The sequence below is a fragment of the Pelodiscus sinensis genome, chromosome 6 (assembly GCF_049634645.1).
Source record: "Pelodiscus sinensis isolate JC-2024 chromosome 6, ASM4963464v1, whole genome shotgun sequence".
NCBI classification, from domain to species: domain Eukaryota; kingdom Metazoa; phylum Chordata; order Testudines; family Trionychidae; genus Pelodiscus; species Pelodiscus sinensis.
Window position 1 is genome coordinate 102,128,812 of NC_134716.1, and position 15,181 is coordinate 102,143,992.

Below are 15,181 nucleotides of genomic sequence, written 5' to 3' on the forward strand. Positions count from 1 at the left end.
CGTAAATCTATTTTACAACAGATCTATAAACAGAGACATCCAGGAATACCACGTAAGCAGCACCAGGAAGAGCCAGAAGTACATTAGTGCAGAAGGCAGAGATTAAACTAGCAGTAGCTCCTTACTAGGGGCTGCAGAGGGGAACAAAGGGCACTCAGCCACAGTTCTTTGGTTTAAAACCAGATTCTATAACCAGCCACAGGGAAGTTGTTGAACTACAGCCGCAATTCAATATATATTTAACTTGCATAATGTACGCAGTGGGTGGGCTCTGAACTCCAGAGTTGAAGAAACGAAAGAAGAAACCAACTACAGTAGACTTCTGATAATCCGGAACCAATGGTATCTAGGTGGTGCTGGATTATCAGATATGCCGGACTATCAGAAGGTACTATAAGCTGGTTACATATATACCGTATATATTATATACTGTATATAAAGTGTTCTTAACCCTTTTTATTGCACATACTGTATACAGTATACTGTAATGTTTTAGGTTTTTTAAGCCTTTTTTACCCTTTTTGCTCAGTTCAGCTGCTGCTGCTGTTACCTTGTGAATCATTTTTTGCCGAAGCTCATTCACTAGGCTCTTACCATTTTGATGCCGGACTATCAGGAGTGCTGGACTATTGGATGCCGGACTATTGGAGTTTTACTGTAAAATGAATTTCGTAAAGAGCTGTAAAGCCCTCCCTTCTGGGGAAGATTTCCTTAATTTATTTATAGTTTCTAGAATGGAATCACTTTTCACTCGCCTTCCTCCAAGTTTCCCTATTACTCTACTCTCTCTACTAAGAATTTATTTCTTATTAGAAGGTTGGGGACAGCTCCTTAAGGAGCTGCCAGTATTGTAACTGTTTTTTAGCTCTATTTCTGGAGGTTTGTTACGAACAGGCTTGACAGAACTCTATTTTTTAATATATTTGACAGTTAACATATTTTGAGCATTTTTCTATTTTAATTATTTAAATGTTCACATTTGTGGGAATTATGAGCAGGGTCAGAGAGTGAGGCAGGTAGTCATTAATGAATGAGAGTTGACATTGAGATTTTAACAATTTTAAATATGCATATGAAATAAAGGGCCAAAATATACAATATTAATTCTAAGAAGTACTCAAGCAACATTTCTAACTCTGCTTATACATTAATTTCTATTACTGATGGAAATTTATTTGTGTCTTGTGTATATTTGATGAAATAGAATAAAAATAATTTTCATTCTGAAGGAATATAGGATCAGGCCCAAAGGGCTTAATCTATGGAGTCATCATATTACCTCTGGAAGCTACCTCTTCCCCCTGCCCCAGTGTGCCAACTTGCCACAGACTCATTCCTGTATAGGCAGTGGAATGGGGAGAAGAGGAACTGTGGGAGACCAGAGGTATGGTCAGTAGATCTGTGAACTGAATTCTTCCATTGGACCTAAAACCCCACAGAGAGTGGGAGGGTCACATCTGGTGTTCCTCTTCACAGACTACATTAAGGTCTACAGCAGGGGTGGACAAAGGGCCCACCGCCAAGCTGGTGTACTCAGCCCATGGCTGCCCTGCCATTCTCCCATCCCCAGGCCCTAACTGGCCTGGGGTGGGGGAGTGCATGAAGTCTCCTTGCCCCCGCAAGAGCGTGCGGTGGCTAGAGAGACACGTCAGCTGTTTTAAAACAGACGGCTTTTATCTCTAGCTGCTGCAGGCCTTTGGTGGGGAAGGGCCACCCAAAGCTTTATGTGCTCCCTGCCCCCAGGCCAATCACGGCCCAGGGGTGGGGTGCGCGCAAAGTCTCCTGCGTCCTTTCCCACTCTGCCAGGGGTGTGCAGAGACTAGAGAGACACACTGGCTGTTTAACAGCTGGCATGTCTCTCTAGCTGCCATGGATGCGAGGAGACTTTGCACGCTCCCCCACCCAAAGGCCCTGATTGGCTTTGGTGTGGGAGAGGAGCAGGGTGGCTGCAGGCCGGATCCACCAGCTTGGAAGGCTCGATCTGGCCTGAAGAGGGCCCTTTGCCCACTCCTGGGCTAGAGAGACATGCCAGCTGTTTTAAAACAGCCGGCATGTGTCTCTAGCTGTCGCATGCTCTTGCGAGGCAAAGAGACTTTGCGTGATCCATGCCCCCAGGCCCTGAATGGCCTGGGAGCAGGGAAAGCATGCGAAGTCTCCTCCAGCTAGGCGACCTAGAGGGAATGCCAGCTGTTTTTAAAACACCTGGCATTTCTCTCTAGGGGGCAAGGCAAAGAGGGTGAAAACTTCTCATGCTCCCCCACCCTAGACCAATCAGGGTGTGTGTATGGGAAGCATAAGAAGTCTCCTGGCCCCTCCCCTTCTGCCCCAGGCCCCGTCCCTTCCAGGATGGCCTGGGGCCACTTCAGAAATTTCTTAAGTGGTCACCTTTTAAAAATTATTGCCCACCCATGAGCTACAGCCTGACTTACTGAGTGGTCTGGCCTGTTGCTATTAACAATTGCAACAGTCCTGTGTCCTCTTTCATACCGATTTTACTTCATTCTAATTAGTTTCCCTACTGGAATGTGTTTTACAACTTGCTCACAGTTTCTACAATGCTGGCTTTGGTATTAAGATTAGTGTAAAAATGTGTAATTTCTTTATTATTTCTGAACCAGAGAGGGGTTATCAGCACAGGGTGGGATTTCAAAAATCAGGATAAAAAGACTGAATGAGTTCTATTCTGAGGCAAGTGAAGTGAGGTAAATGATTATTAAATCATTAAATCTCATTAAATCTTATTGAATCAACAACTGAGCAAATCCACAGGAAGCTTTGGTTTTAGTTTCCCAATCCAAGTTGTAAGTAGCACAATCTGCTTTAGGTTTCTCTTTGAATGTATAGATTTCCAATGCAAACACTGATTCCACCTCCATCTCATCCAGTGTCGTGTGCAGCTGTATTTAAAATCACCATTCCTTTTATGCTGTAACATAGTGGTCCCCAACCTTTTTGTGGACAATAGCACATTCATGTTTTCAGAAGAGTGTGGCGGGCGCCAACAATTTTTCAAGGCTTATTTTGTATTTGTACGTTAAAGAATACGAAAAACATCATATTTAAAATATGAATCCTAAGATAAAAAAAGGTAATTTTACATGTAAAAGGTATTAATTAAATTATTCAGCAATTACTCTTTCACCTTACCATGTGAATTTGCTATTTTCATATTAAATGTGAATTGGGTAAATTTGATAGAAACTTAATTTAGTTGGATAATTTTTATGTTAATTATGTTGTAATTTTTAAACAAAATTCTGCATTACTAAAAAGGGGGGGATGTCCAAATGTTGTTGAGCAAAAAACACACCCTCCCCCCCCAAAAAAAATCATGGCACATTTAAATCTCACACTCCCCACCCCCCTCGTGTCTCCTCCCCTGGCTCCATCAGCTCCCCTGGTGCCTGCTGCTCCCCAACCTCTCACCCTCCTCTGCTGTCCTGACTCCTGCCCTTCTCACTGCCCTCAGTCTTCCTGAGACCTGCCCCCCTCCACCAGCCCTTCTCTCCCCCCTGTGCCCACTCCTCCAGTAGCACCACTCTGATCATGTGAGCTACCCCTCCTCATCCCCTCTCCTAACACCTTCCTCTACACACCTGCCCTGCCTCTCTCTTCTGGTGCTGGTTTCTCCCCTGCAGGTGTCTGCCCTTCTGTTTCACCCCCAGAATCCCCTGGCACCTGCACGTTCCCTTACCCCTGCATCCTCCTGGTGCCTCCCCCTTCCCTTACTGCCTCTGCCCCCTTTGCCCTCTTTTTCCCTGATGCCCACCCCTTCACCACCCTCTGCCCCCGTTCCCCTCATTCCCCTGTGCCCTCACACATGACTTGCTCCATCTCCGCCTTCCTCATGCCCATCCCTTCTTTCAAGCCTTCTCCCAGCACCTCTCCACTCTAGCCCCAATGGCCTTATTCACTCCTCTCCTCTCCCAGCATCACCCTGTCCCCCCCTCCCACTGACACCGCCCCTCCTGCCCTTTTTCTCATTGTCTCCACTTGCCTCCCTCCCCCGGCATTTGTATCTCCTCCACCCTGTCCCTTCGTGCCTTTCCCTTTCTTCTCCTGACCTGCCCCCCCATCAGCACAAGCCCCTTCCTCTCCCACTCTTTCCCCCTATTCTTCCCCTCCCCTCTCTTCTGCCTTCCAGTTTGCAGGGCTGGAGTCTGCTGTGATCGGGCCCCAGAAGTCCCTGCAGCCTGGGCTCCAGACCAGGTGCTGGAGCTGGGCCGCTTGGCATTCACAGTCCCGGCCCATCACAGCACTACCGCCCTGTCAGGTGCACGCACCGCCGTCCCGCCTCTAGCCAGGCTCTGCTCCCCCACGCCCCACTCGGCATATCTCCTTCCTCCTCCTTCCCTGAGCCACAGCTGGCCGTTTTAAAAAAAGGCGCCGCAACGCCACACCGACGTGGCACCACCCCCTCCGGTGCGCCGCAAGTGACTTCCACCGACGTGGCTCCACCCGGGTTGACAGCGCATGCTCGTGCCTCTCTCAGCCATGCACGTTTTCCCTTCCCCTGGCCCGGTACCTTCCCCGGACAGGGTCAGCTTGCCGGCCTCCTTGTCGGAGTCCCTCAGCCCGGTGGGGTCTTCTGACGGGGCATCGCGTTGGGGACCACGGCTGTAACACTCTGTCTTAAACTCGTCTATTCTTAAAGATAACAGCTACATTTTCTATTTCAGAAAATCTGCAATGCATACACTTTGCTGTGACCAAAGAACTCAGACATCACCAAATAATGGCCAAAAAAATGTTTAAACTCACCTTCACCTGCAGAAAGAGAACTGTCTGCACAAACTAGCGCCAGAATAAGCAACAGCTGCCAAAGATCCATCCCTCTTGGTTCTGCAATCATAAAAGAGACAGTACAATCAGATTTTTATAAACTCAGATCATTACATTTAAATGCAATTTAATGTGTTGTCTGGTTTATTTAATTTCTGAATGGAGTACAAGCAAAAGTTTATGAAGGAAGCATGTTATAATAAATTTTATTGCCTCAAAGTACTACATTACATTACGCTCTATGACAGACAGTAAATACTACTTCAGAGGACTGCTAGAGGAAAACAAGGGACTTTCTGTCTTTGGCTTATAACCTGGGAATTCTCCTTCACCACATTATCCCCACTCAGCTTTCTGAGAATGAAATGAAAGATTATCCGAAGAACATAAGAATGGACATACTTATTGAGACCAAAGGTCCACCTAGCCAACAGTGGCCAATGCCAGGTGCCCCACAGGGAATAAACAGAACAGGTAATCCTCAAGTGATCCCCCTGCCCTCCAGTCACCCATTCCAAGCTTTTGACAAACTGAGAACAGGGGCACCATTCCTCCTCATCCTGGCTAATATCTATTGATGGACCTATCCTTCATGAATTTATCTAGCTCTTTTTTGAACCCTGTTAAAGTCCTGGTCTTGACAATATCCTCTGGCACAGAGTTCCACAGGATGACAGTGTGTCTGTGTGAAGAAAATATTTCCTTTTGTTTGTTTTAAACCTGCTTCCTATTAATTTCATTTGGTGACCTCTACTTCTTGTGTTATAGGAACAAGTACATAACTTTTCCTTATTTACTTTCTCAACATCAGTCATGATTTTATAGACCTCTGTCATATCCTCCCTTATCATCTCTTTTCCAAGCTGAAAAGTCTCAGTCTTATTAATCTCTCCTCATCTGGCAACCATTACATACCCCTACTCATTTTTGTTGCCCTTCTCTGAACTTCTTCCCAGTATGAAGATACCTTTTCTGAGATACAGTAATCAGATCTGCACACTATATTATAGATGTGGGTGCACCATGGTTTTATAGAGAGGCAATAAAATATTCTCTGTCTTATGGAGTCAACTCTCAATATAAACACATTTTTAAAGGGGAAAAATTTTGTTTCATTTCTCAAAAATTCTATTTGTTTCTCTTTTTTGCCTTAGCAAACTGTCAGTGCTATATTATCTACCACATTTTTTTGTGTGAAGCTAACAAAGATAAACTGAAGCAGGTTCAAAGAAGAGCCAGAAAAAATGATTAGAAGATTATAAAGCACAACTTAAAGTGATACACTTAAGAAACCAAATCTAAATAATTTACAAAGATGAAAGATGTTTGGATGATAAGGGATGACTTGGTTACAGTCTGTAAGAACTTACAAAGGGGAACAAAATATTTGAAAAAAGGGTTTTCAGTCAAGCAGAGAAAAGTGTAACAATTTAATGGCAGCAAGTTGAAACTAGAAAAATTTAGACTGGAAAAAAGTGTATATTTTTAACTGTGGAGCAATTAACCCCATTCAAATAATTCACCAACGACCATGGTGGATTCTCCATCACCGGCAATTTTTAGATCACTATTGGATGTTTAACTAAAAGATCTGCTCTAGGAATTATTTGCAGAATTTCTATGGAAGAGGTCAGACTAGATGATCCCAAGGTTCCTTTCTAACATCAAAATTGATGCACAACCATACCTAATCAAACAGAGAAGAGGACTGGCACCATAACTGAAGGTCCAAGGGAAACCTCAGTAAAATACACTTCAGCCACAAACTTTGTAGGGGATTTCAAGCAAGGCACTTATCTCTGTGCCTCAGTTCTCTAGCACTTCAGACATGGTATGAAGATAAAACCATTAAGGCTCTGATGTGCTCAGATACTAAGGTGATAGGGCCGTATGAGTACATAAGGTAGATACCATGTGTTGTTAGGGATACTACTAAAGACTTTCTTAAACAAGGAATACAACTCCCAAATACATGCCAACACTGATTTAATAATGGCCAGCATTGTGCCCTATGGACCACTGGAAGCATTCATTACTGGTCCATTAGCAGCTTCATCATTAGGGCTGTTTGTTATCTGAGTTTAAAACAGGATGGTCATCTCTATGCTCCACACTTGAATATCTGAATTTAGTCAGACCGGGTGGGCTGGGAAAATATTTTTTTAATTGGACCGACTTCAGTTGGTGACAGAGATGAACTATTGTGTTTACACAGAGCTCTCCTCTAACCTTCCACCAATTTGTTCACTTATTCATGCTTGCAGTTTACATGTGCCTCAGCGGTGAGTCAGAGGGAAGGTATGATGGGAGATGATACTCCTTGGAGTGGTGATATCCAATAGCAGCCCCCAGGTTCTCTACTAAAAAGAATTCTAATTCTACAGGCAACAGGGACTGGGCTCCTCAGTGGTGTTCATCTGACAGCTACTCTAGAAGAACTATCCTGGTAGGTCAGAGAGAGGCCATACACAGCACTACTCCTGGCTCTGACAACTAGAGAATGATCCCAAAAGCGAACGAAAACAGAGATCTGTTCTAAGAGCTGAAGCAAAACCACATCATGAAATTGTTCTTGGTATCAAAGATCATTCTTAAGAGAAACCATTCCCATGAAATGGTAGCTGCCCTCTAATTAGACAGAGCCTAGCAGAAATCCCCACAGGAATATTAAGAAGCAACAGCGGACTGTGATGCTGATGGCTGTCTCACAAATTGGTTCCCACAAGGACAGCATTGTTCAGGGGCTGAAATACTAGTTTCATATGTGATGTTTTCTCAAACTGCTCCTACATCCCCACCTTCAACAATATGAACAACAGTCCAATAAATGTTCCTTCTTCAACATAGTTATGTGTAGGAGAAGCCAGATTCGACTGAGAAGGCTCCTATGGCCTATGGGGGGGGGGGGGGAGAGAGAAAGGAACAACTGCAATTCAAAGTGGAAAGCTGTGTGGTAGAGTGTATAAACTCTGCCCTGTAATAGACATGGAAGCATTGAGTTAAAACCAGCAAGAAAAGTCACAATAGCAGACTGTCCTCACTACAGTGATTGCCAAGAACTCTTGCCACTAGAGAATGTTGATATGGGTCAGCTAGAGCTATTTGCTCCAACAGAGAAAAGAAGCCAGGAACTATAAAAAGGGAAAGATTTTCTCTTTCTGGCCCTTTTCTATACCAGTTCAGAAATGATATTACCCACACACAGATTTAAACTGGACTTCTGCTAGTAGAATGCTAACACTGTTAGACTGTGTCTACATTGGCACCCTTTTCCGGAAAAGGGATGCTAATGAGACCAGTCGGAATTGCAAATGCCCCGGGGATTTAAATTTTTCCCGCGGCATTTGCATGAACATGGCTGTCGCTTTTTTCCAGCTTACAGCATGGTTGTAATACCATCTCAACAGCCTGTTAACAAGAATGTTATTCTGGGTCACACATCTGAATCTGGAGAGTCCCTGGGACCTCAGAAGACAGAGGGAAAGGGACTTCAGAAAGCCCTTTTATCCTTAATATACTGTTCTCTGGCTAGCACAAAAGTTTTTTGCCTTTGCTACTAGTGTCAAGTCTCCAAACTTAAAAAAACCCAAAAGCCATAAGGTCATTTCTACTGTAGTCAGCTTTAGTGCAGTGAGCCTATCCCTGAATATTTATACATAAATATTTAGCATAAACTAAACAACATAATTATTATTAAGCGAGAAGGTCTGATTCGGGGAGAAAGGTTTAGCTTTCTCTGTGCTACTAGGCAATGAGAGGCAAGAAGACAGGCATAGGAAATAAACAAGTAAAAATAAATGGACATAAGTTAATTTACAACTAAGTTAATGGACAACTAACAAAGGATGAATATAGGCAAGCAACACGGGAATGCAGGGGCAAGATTAGAAAGGCAAAGGCACAAAATGAGATCAAACTAGCTACAGGCATAAAGGGAAACAAGAAGACTTTTTATAAATACATTAAAAGCAAGAGGAAGACCAAGGACAGGGTAGGCCCACTGCTTAGTGAGGAGGGAGAAGCAGTAACAGGGAACTTGGAAATGGCGGAGATGCTCAATGACTTCTTTGTTTCGGTCTTCACCGAGAAGTCTGGAGGTGTGCCTAACGTAGTGAATACAAGCAGAGAGAGGGTAAGTTTAGAAGATAGGATACACAAAGAACAAGTTAAAAATCACTTAGGAAAGTTAGATGTCAGCAAGTCACCAGGTCCTGATGAAATGCATCCCAGGATACTCAAGGAGCTGATAGAGGAGGTATCTGAGCCTTTAGCTATGATCTTTGAAAAATCATGGCAGACAGGGGAGATTCCAGAAGACTGGAAAAGGGCAAATATTGTGCCCATCTATAAAAAGGGGAATAAGAACAACCCAGGAAACTAGAGACCGGTCAGTTTAACGTCTGTCCCAGGGAAGATAATGGAGCAGGTAATTAAGGAAATCATATGCAAACACTTGGAAGGTAATAAAGTGATAGGGAATAGCCAGCATGGGTTTGTGAAGAACAAGTCATGCCAAACTAATCTGATAGCTTTCTTTGATAAGATAACGAGCCTTGTGGATAAGGGAGAAGCGGTGGATGTCATATACCTAGACTTTAGTAAGGCATTTGATACGGTCTCGCATGATATTCTTATTGATAAACTAGGCAAATATAACTTAGATAGGGCCACGATAAGGTGGGTGCATAATTGGCTGGATAACCGTAGTCAGAGAGTTGTTGTTAACGGTTCTAAATCCTGCTGGAAAGGGATAACAAGTGGAGTTCCTCAAGGGTCTGTTTTGGGACCCGTACTGTTCAATATCTTCATCAATGATGTAGATATTGGGATAGAGAGTACGCTTATTAAGTTTGCAGATGATACCAAACTGGGTGGGGTTGCAACTTCTTTGGAGGATAGGGACATAATTCAAAATGACCTTAGCAAGTTAGAGAAATGGTCAGAGGTAAACAGGATGAGGTTTAATAAAGAGAAATGCAAAGTGCTCCACTTAGGAAGGAACAATCAGTTCCATACATACAAGATGGGAAGCGACTGTCTAGGAAGGAGCATGGTGGAAAGGGATCTAGGGGTCATAGTGGACCACAAGTTGAATATGAGTCAACAGTGTGATGCTGTGGCAAAAAAAGCAAATATGATTCTAGGTTGTATCAACAGGTGTGTTGTAAGCAAAACTAGTGAAGTCATTCTGCCGCTCTACTCTGCACTAGTTAGGCCTCAGCTGGAGTACTGTGTCCAGTTCTGGGCGCCACATTTCAAGAAAGATGTGGAGAAATTGGAAAGGGTACAGAGAAGAGCGACAAGAATGATTAAAGGTTTAGAGAACATGACCTATGAAGCCAGGCTTCATGAACTGGGCTTGTTTAGTTTGGAAAAAAAGAAGATTAAGGGGGGACATGATAGCGGTTTTCAAATATCTAAAAGGGTGTCACAAGGAGGAAGGCGAAAATTTGTTCCTCTTGGTTTCTGAGGACAGGACAAGGAGTAATGGGCTTAAAGTGCAGCAGGGGAGGTTTAGATTGGACATTAGGAAAAAATTCCTAACTGTCAGGGTGGTCAAATATTGGAATAAATTGCCAAGGGAGGTGGTGGAATCTCCCTCTCTGGAGATATTTAAGAACAGGTTAGATAGACATGTCAGGGATGGTCTAGACAGAGCTTGGTCCTGCCTTGAGGGTGGGGGGCTGGACTCGATGACCTCTCGAGGTCCCTTCCAGTCCTATGATTCTATGATTCTATAATAGAATATTCAAAGAATCTATATATAGGGGGAAAATAAATATGCTATCTGGGGCTTTAAAGCACAGCTCTATGTGCATTTAAGGGTATGTCTAGACTACATGCCTCTGTCGCCAGAGGCATGTAAATTAGACTAACCAACATAGTAAATAAAGCCGGGATTTAAATATCACTGGCTTCATTAAAATAAAAATGGCCACCATGCCGTGCCGGCACAGCGCGGCAGTCAAGATGTGGATTGGTTGACAGGAAATGCCTTTGTCGACCGCTCCTATAAACCTCGTTTCACATGTCACATTTAAGGGAGAAAGAGGAGAATTATTACCGAGTTTAAATATAGTCATGAGGCATTTTCCTAGAGAAAAGTGCTGTGTAATTCTTAAAGAGTATTTTTCTACATTCCTCACAAAACTACCTCATGGGAAGACCTTTGATAAAGAAAATCTCATTTCTATTCTTAGAAAATGAAATACAGATTCTGCCCAAAGTACTTGGTGAAGGCATTTTGCCTACTCACCCTTGCTCCACAGAATGCCAACAAAAAAGAGCTGGTCCCCAGCTAGAATGAGCTACTGCCCTTCAAATTTACACAAATTAAAAGGGCCACAGTCATTTCTTAATCTGTATGGGATTAGTTAATTCGAACTAAGCTAATTCGAATTAGTGCATCTAGACCTAAAAACTAGTTTGAACTAGCATTTTGCTAATTCGAACTAGCATGTCCACATTGAGTGGACCCTGAAACAAGGTTAAGGATGGCCGGAAGCAGTGCTGGCAGGGCATCAGATTAGGACTTAGAGCGTGGAGCTGCTGTCTCAGGCTAGCCGAGGGCTGTGCTTAAAGGGTCCCGACCCCCACCCCGGACAGACAGTTCTCAAGGGTTCCCCGCCTTCAAAGCAGTCCTGGCTTGGAGTTCCCTGAGTGCTCACACTCGGCACATCACAGCACTCGGCCATCAGCCTGGCTGCACTTGCCGCAGGCTGCCATCCGGGGGGGCGGGTCAATCGGGGAGCTGCAGGAGAGCTTCCACCCCGAGGAGCCCGCAGAGCCAGCCCAGTCCTCCCCATCGGGGGCTCCTACCCCATTCCTCCCTCGCCTCCTTCCACTTACCCATCCCTAGCCCCCCTTCCTGATGTACAAAATAAAGGACACATGTTCAAAAATAGAAACTCTCTTTATTGAACAAAACTCGGGGAGACTGGGAAAAGGAGGTGGGAGAGGGGAAGAGAAAGGGTGGGAGGGGGAGGGCAACTAAAATGATCAGGGGTTTGGAACAGGTCCCATATGAAGAGAGGCTAAAGAGACTGGGACTTCTCAGCTTAGAAAATAGGAGACTGAGGGGGGATATGATAGAGGTGTGGAGAGGGTGCATAAAGAAAAAAGTTCTTCATTAGTTCCCATAATAGAAGGACTAGAGGATACCAAATGAAATGAATGGGTAGCAGGCTTCAAACTAATAACAGAAAGTTGTTCTTCACAAAGCAAATAATCAACCTGTGGAACTCGGTGCTGCAGGAGGCTGTGAAGGCTAGAACTAGAACAGAGTTTAAAGAGAAGTTAGATAAAGTCATGGAGGTTGGGTCCATGGAGTGGTATTAGCCAGGGGGTAGAAATGGTGTCCTTGGCCTCTGTTTGTGGAAGGCTGGAGATGGATGGCATGAGACAAATGGCTTGGTCATTGTTTCGGTCCATCCCCTCTAGGGTACCTAGTGTTGGCCACTGTCGGCAGACAGGCTACTGGGCTAGATGGACCTTTGGTCTTACCCAGTACGGCCATTGTAAGCTCACGGCTCAGGGTCGGGGGTCTCACTGGACCACCCTCATTTTCATGCAAACCTGCTCCTGGGTGGCCAGGCTGGCAGCTATCCTGCCCTAGATGGACACTTTCCTGTGCCTAGTGCGGATGTCGTGGATGAGGTCCTGTTGCGGACCTGGGCAGGCTCCCGGGAGCCGCCAGCCTGGTCCCGGGAAGAGGCGGAGGGCTGGGTGGCAGCGGGTGGCTGGTTCGTGCCGTGCCAGGTGCAGGGTCTGCTGGCTGGGTGCTGGCAGGCTTCCACCTGGCACGGGCACCATAGCCAGCCCATGCCCCTTTAATGGCTCCGGGGCCGGGAGGGGGGCAGATGAGTTTCCCTGGTGGTGCCCAGAGTAGCCTCCAGGGAAAGCTGGGGAGGGCTAGCCTCCCACTAGTTCGAATTAAGTGGCCACACAGCCCTTAATTCGAACTGCTTAATTCGAACTAGGCGTTAGGCCTCCTAGAATGAGGTTTACCTTGTTCGAATTAAGCGCACCGCTAGTTCGAATTAAATTCGAACTAGCGGTTTGTATGTGTAGCGCCTATCAAAGTTAATTCGAACTAACGTCTGTTAGTTCGAATTAACTTTGTAGTGTAGACATACCCTATGTGTATAACTGACTATTCCTAATGAAGAGGGGTTTGTTCTTGAATTTCATCCTTTTTACTTCATACCATTTCTCCAGTTTGTTCAGATCATTTCCAATTTTAATCCTGTCCACCAAAGCACTTGCAACTTCTTCCAGCTGGGTATTGAACACGATCTTGACAAGGGTGCTCATTATCTAAATCAGGGCTACTCAACATGCGGCCCACAGGCTGCCTGCGGCTTGTGTATTTTGTGGCCCGCGGTGAAGTTTGGGTTTCCCTGGGGTTCAACATATGGCCTGCATGTGGGATCCTTTGAACACGGTGTCCACTGGGAACATGCTCCACAACGGCAAGTCAATGTGATGGGCTTCTGTTGATATGTGTTTTAGTAGTTAAATTCCTGGACTGTCATTGCTCATTAAAAGTGCTGTCATGTGGGTGGAAGTCGGGTAAATATTGCATTTTATTAATATCAGCAGAATTGATTTAATGGGGCCTGCGTATTGTGTAGTCTTGCCTTAATCTTTGTATTCATGCCCATCAGTGTGAAATAAGCTATTTGCATATACATTAGCATGTATATGTAACCAAACTTAAGTTGCAGCCCTTGGCATATGCTGTTAGTATCATTGTGGCTACCAGGTATTCCAAAATTGAGTAGCCCTAATCTAAGTCATGGGTGAAGAAGATATTGAATGGAACTAGACTTAGGACTGACCACTATGGGACCCCATTAGTTTCTAGTTTGACTGTGAACAACAATAACTGATAATTATTGTCTGGGGATAGTTTTCCAACCAATTATGAACCTATCTTATAGTAGTTTCACGTAGGTTGGAGTTCCCTAGTTTTTTTATGAAAATGTTACACAAGACAGTATCGAGATATACTGTGCCACGAAAGCTATCGGGTTGATTTTATATAATTTGTTATTAACAAATCCATGCTGACTATTACTTATCACCTTATTATCTTTGAGCTGTTTGCAAACTGATTGCTTAATTATTTGCTCCATTATCTAAAGCAGGGTTTCCCAACCTACGGGTCGACCCAAATAAGGGTTGCCATTACATTTCAAAAGATTTGCCAAGTGTCTCCCCAGGTGGCTCTGCCTCCCTCTTCCTCTCCTCCCTCCCCCCAGCCCCCATTTTTTGAATTGCCTTGGGTCACCAAGTCTTCCTGAATTGTCAAAATGGGTCCCCATCTGGAAAGGTTGGGAACCGCTGATCTAAAGTTAAGGTGACTGTTCTATAATCCCCCATATTGTCTTTATTTCCCTTTTTATAGTTGGGCACTATATTTGCCCTTTTGCAGTCCTCTGGAATCTCTTCCATTTTCTAAGGCAGATGTTCTATCTTAAGCCTTTTTAATGTTTATCATTGTGGTATCTAAGTATTGCAGGAAATTAACAAGCACAGGAGTGCCCACACCCTGGACACTTGGCAACCCTAAGTTCAGGAAGCTGGAATTTATGTGGACTAATGGAATTGCTTAATGGTGGATTAACATGGAACAAATGTGCTATAAGCACTAAAATCACATGCTACTAATCAGATTGAAGCCAGAATAAGAAGAATTTAGATAGCATTAAGCAAAAATTATTGACTTAACTATTGGATAAAATATAAGATGGTAAGTTACAGTCAAAGGATTTTATTGATATGAGTTTGGGAAGACCACATTACTTGCAAATGGACAAGTGATCAGAGAATTATATTGGTCATCAGAAACAAGTACCAAATAAAACTTTTTCATCCCACGCACCACTCTCCTTCATTTTCTATGGACTGTATTACACATAAAGTTATACAGGTTTAACAGAAAGTGTGGTATTAGTGTCCACACAGGAGTTTATAATGGTTCAATTAAATTGTTTTTAAAGCAAAATCAAGCCAAACTGGTGCTCCTTATGTGTGTATACAAATCCTATGTCCCACATAACATAGAGAAGAAATATTTTAGGCAAGTATCAGGCCATCATTGCACAATTTATTGGCACTAACAGCTGCAAAGCCAGACCCCTTAGGCCAGGGGTTCCCAAACTTTTTGACACAGGGACCAGTAAATCCATTCACGAGCTTTTGGAGGACGGGTAACATTCATTTGCATATTAATTGAGCAAATGACGAATAGGTTGTTTTTGGTCCTCCCAAAGTCCCCAAGCCAGCTTTAGCAAAGCTTTTGATACGGCTACCCACAACATTCTTACCAGCAAGTTAAGGGGATATGGATTGGAAAAATGGACTGTAATCCAATAAAACCCTGCACCATCACATT

The 15,181-nt window shown here is 44.1% G+C and overlaps 1 protein-coding gene and 1 long non-coding RNA gene across 10 annotated transcripts in view; one reads left to right on the top strand and one right to left on the bottom strand.

Annotated features, from left to right (window-relative positions):
* The window catches only part of LOC142829958 (uncharacterized), a 31,370-nt gene extending 26,566 nt beyond the window's left edge, over positions 1 to 4,804 (top strand). For all 3 annotated transcript variants that reach the window (XR_012904932.1, XR_012904931.1, XR_012904933.1), the window contains exon 3: positions 4,680 to 4,804. This is a non-coding gene — a long non-coding RNA (uncharacterized LOC142829958). The remainder of the gene's footprint in view (positions 1 to 4,679) is intronic.
* GHR (growth hormone receptor) overlaps positions 1 to 15,181 on the bottom strand; it is a 208,044-nt gene that overhangs the window by 96,334 nt on the left and 96,529 nt on the right. For all 7 annotated transcript variants that reach the window (XM_075932500.1, XM_075932494.1, XM_075932496.1 and 4 more), the window contains one exon: positions 4,762 to 4,842. In XM_075932500.1, the coding sequence (XP_075788615.1) occupies positions 4,762 to 4,831 (70 nt within the window). In that variant the 5' untranslated portion in view covers positions 4,832 to 4,842. The remainder of the gene's footprint in view (positions 1 to 4,761; positions 4,843 to 15,181) is intronic.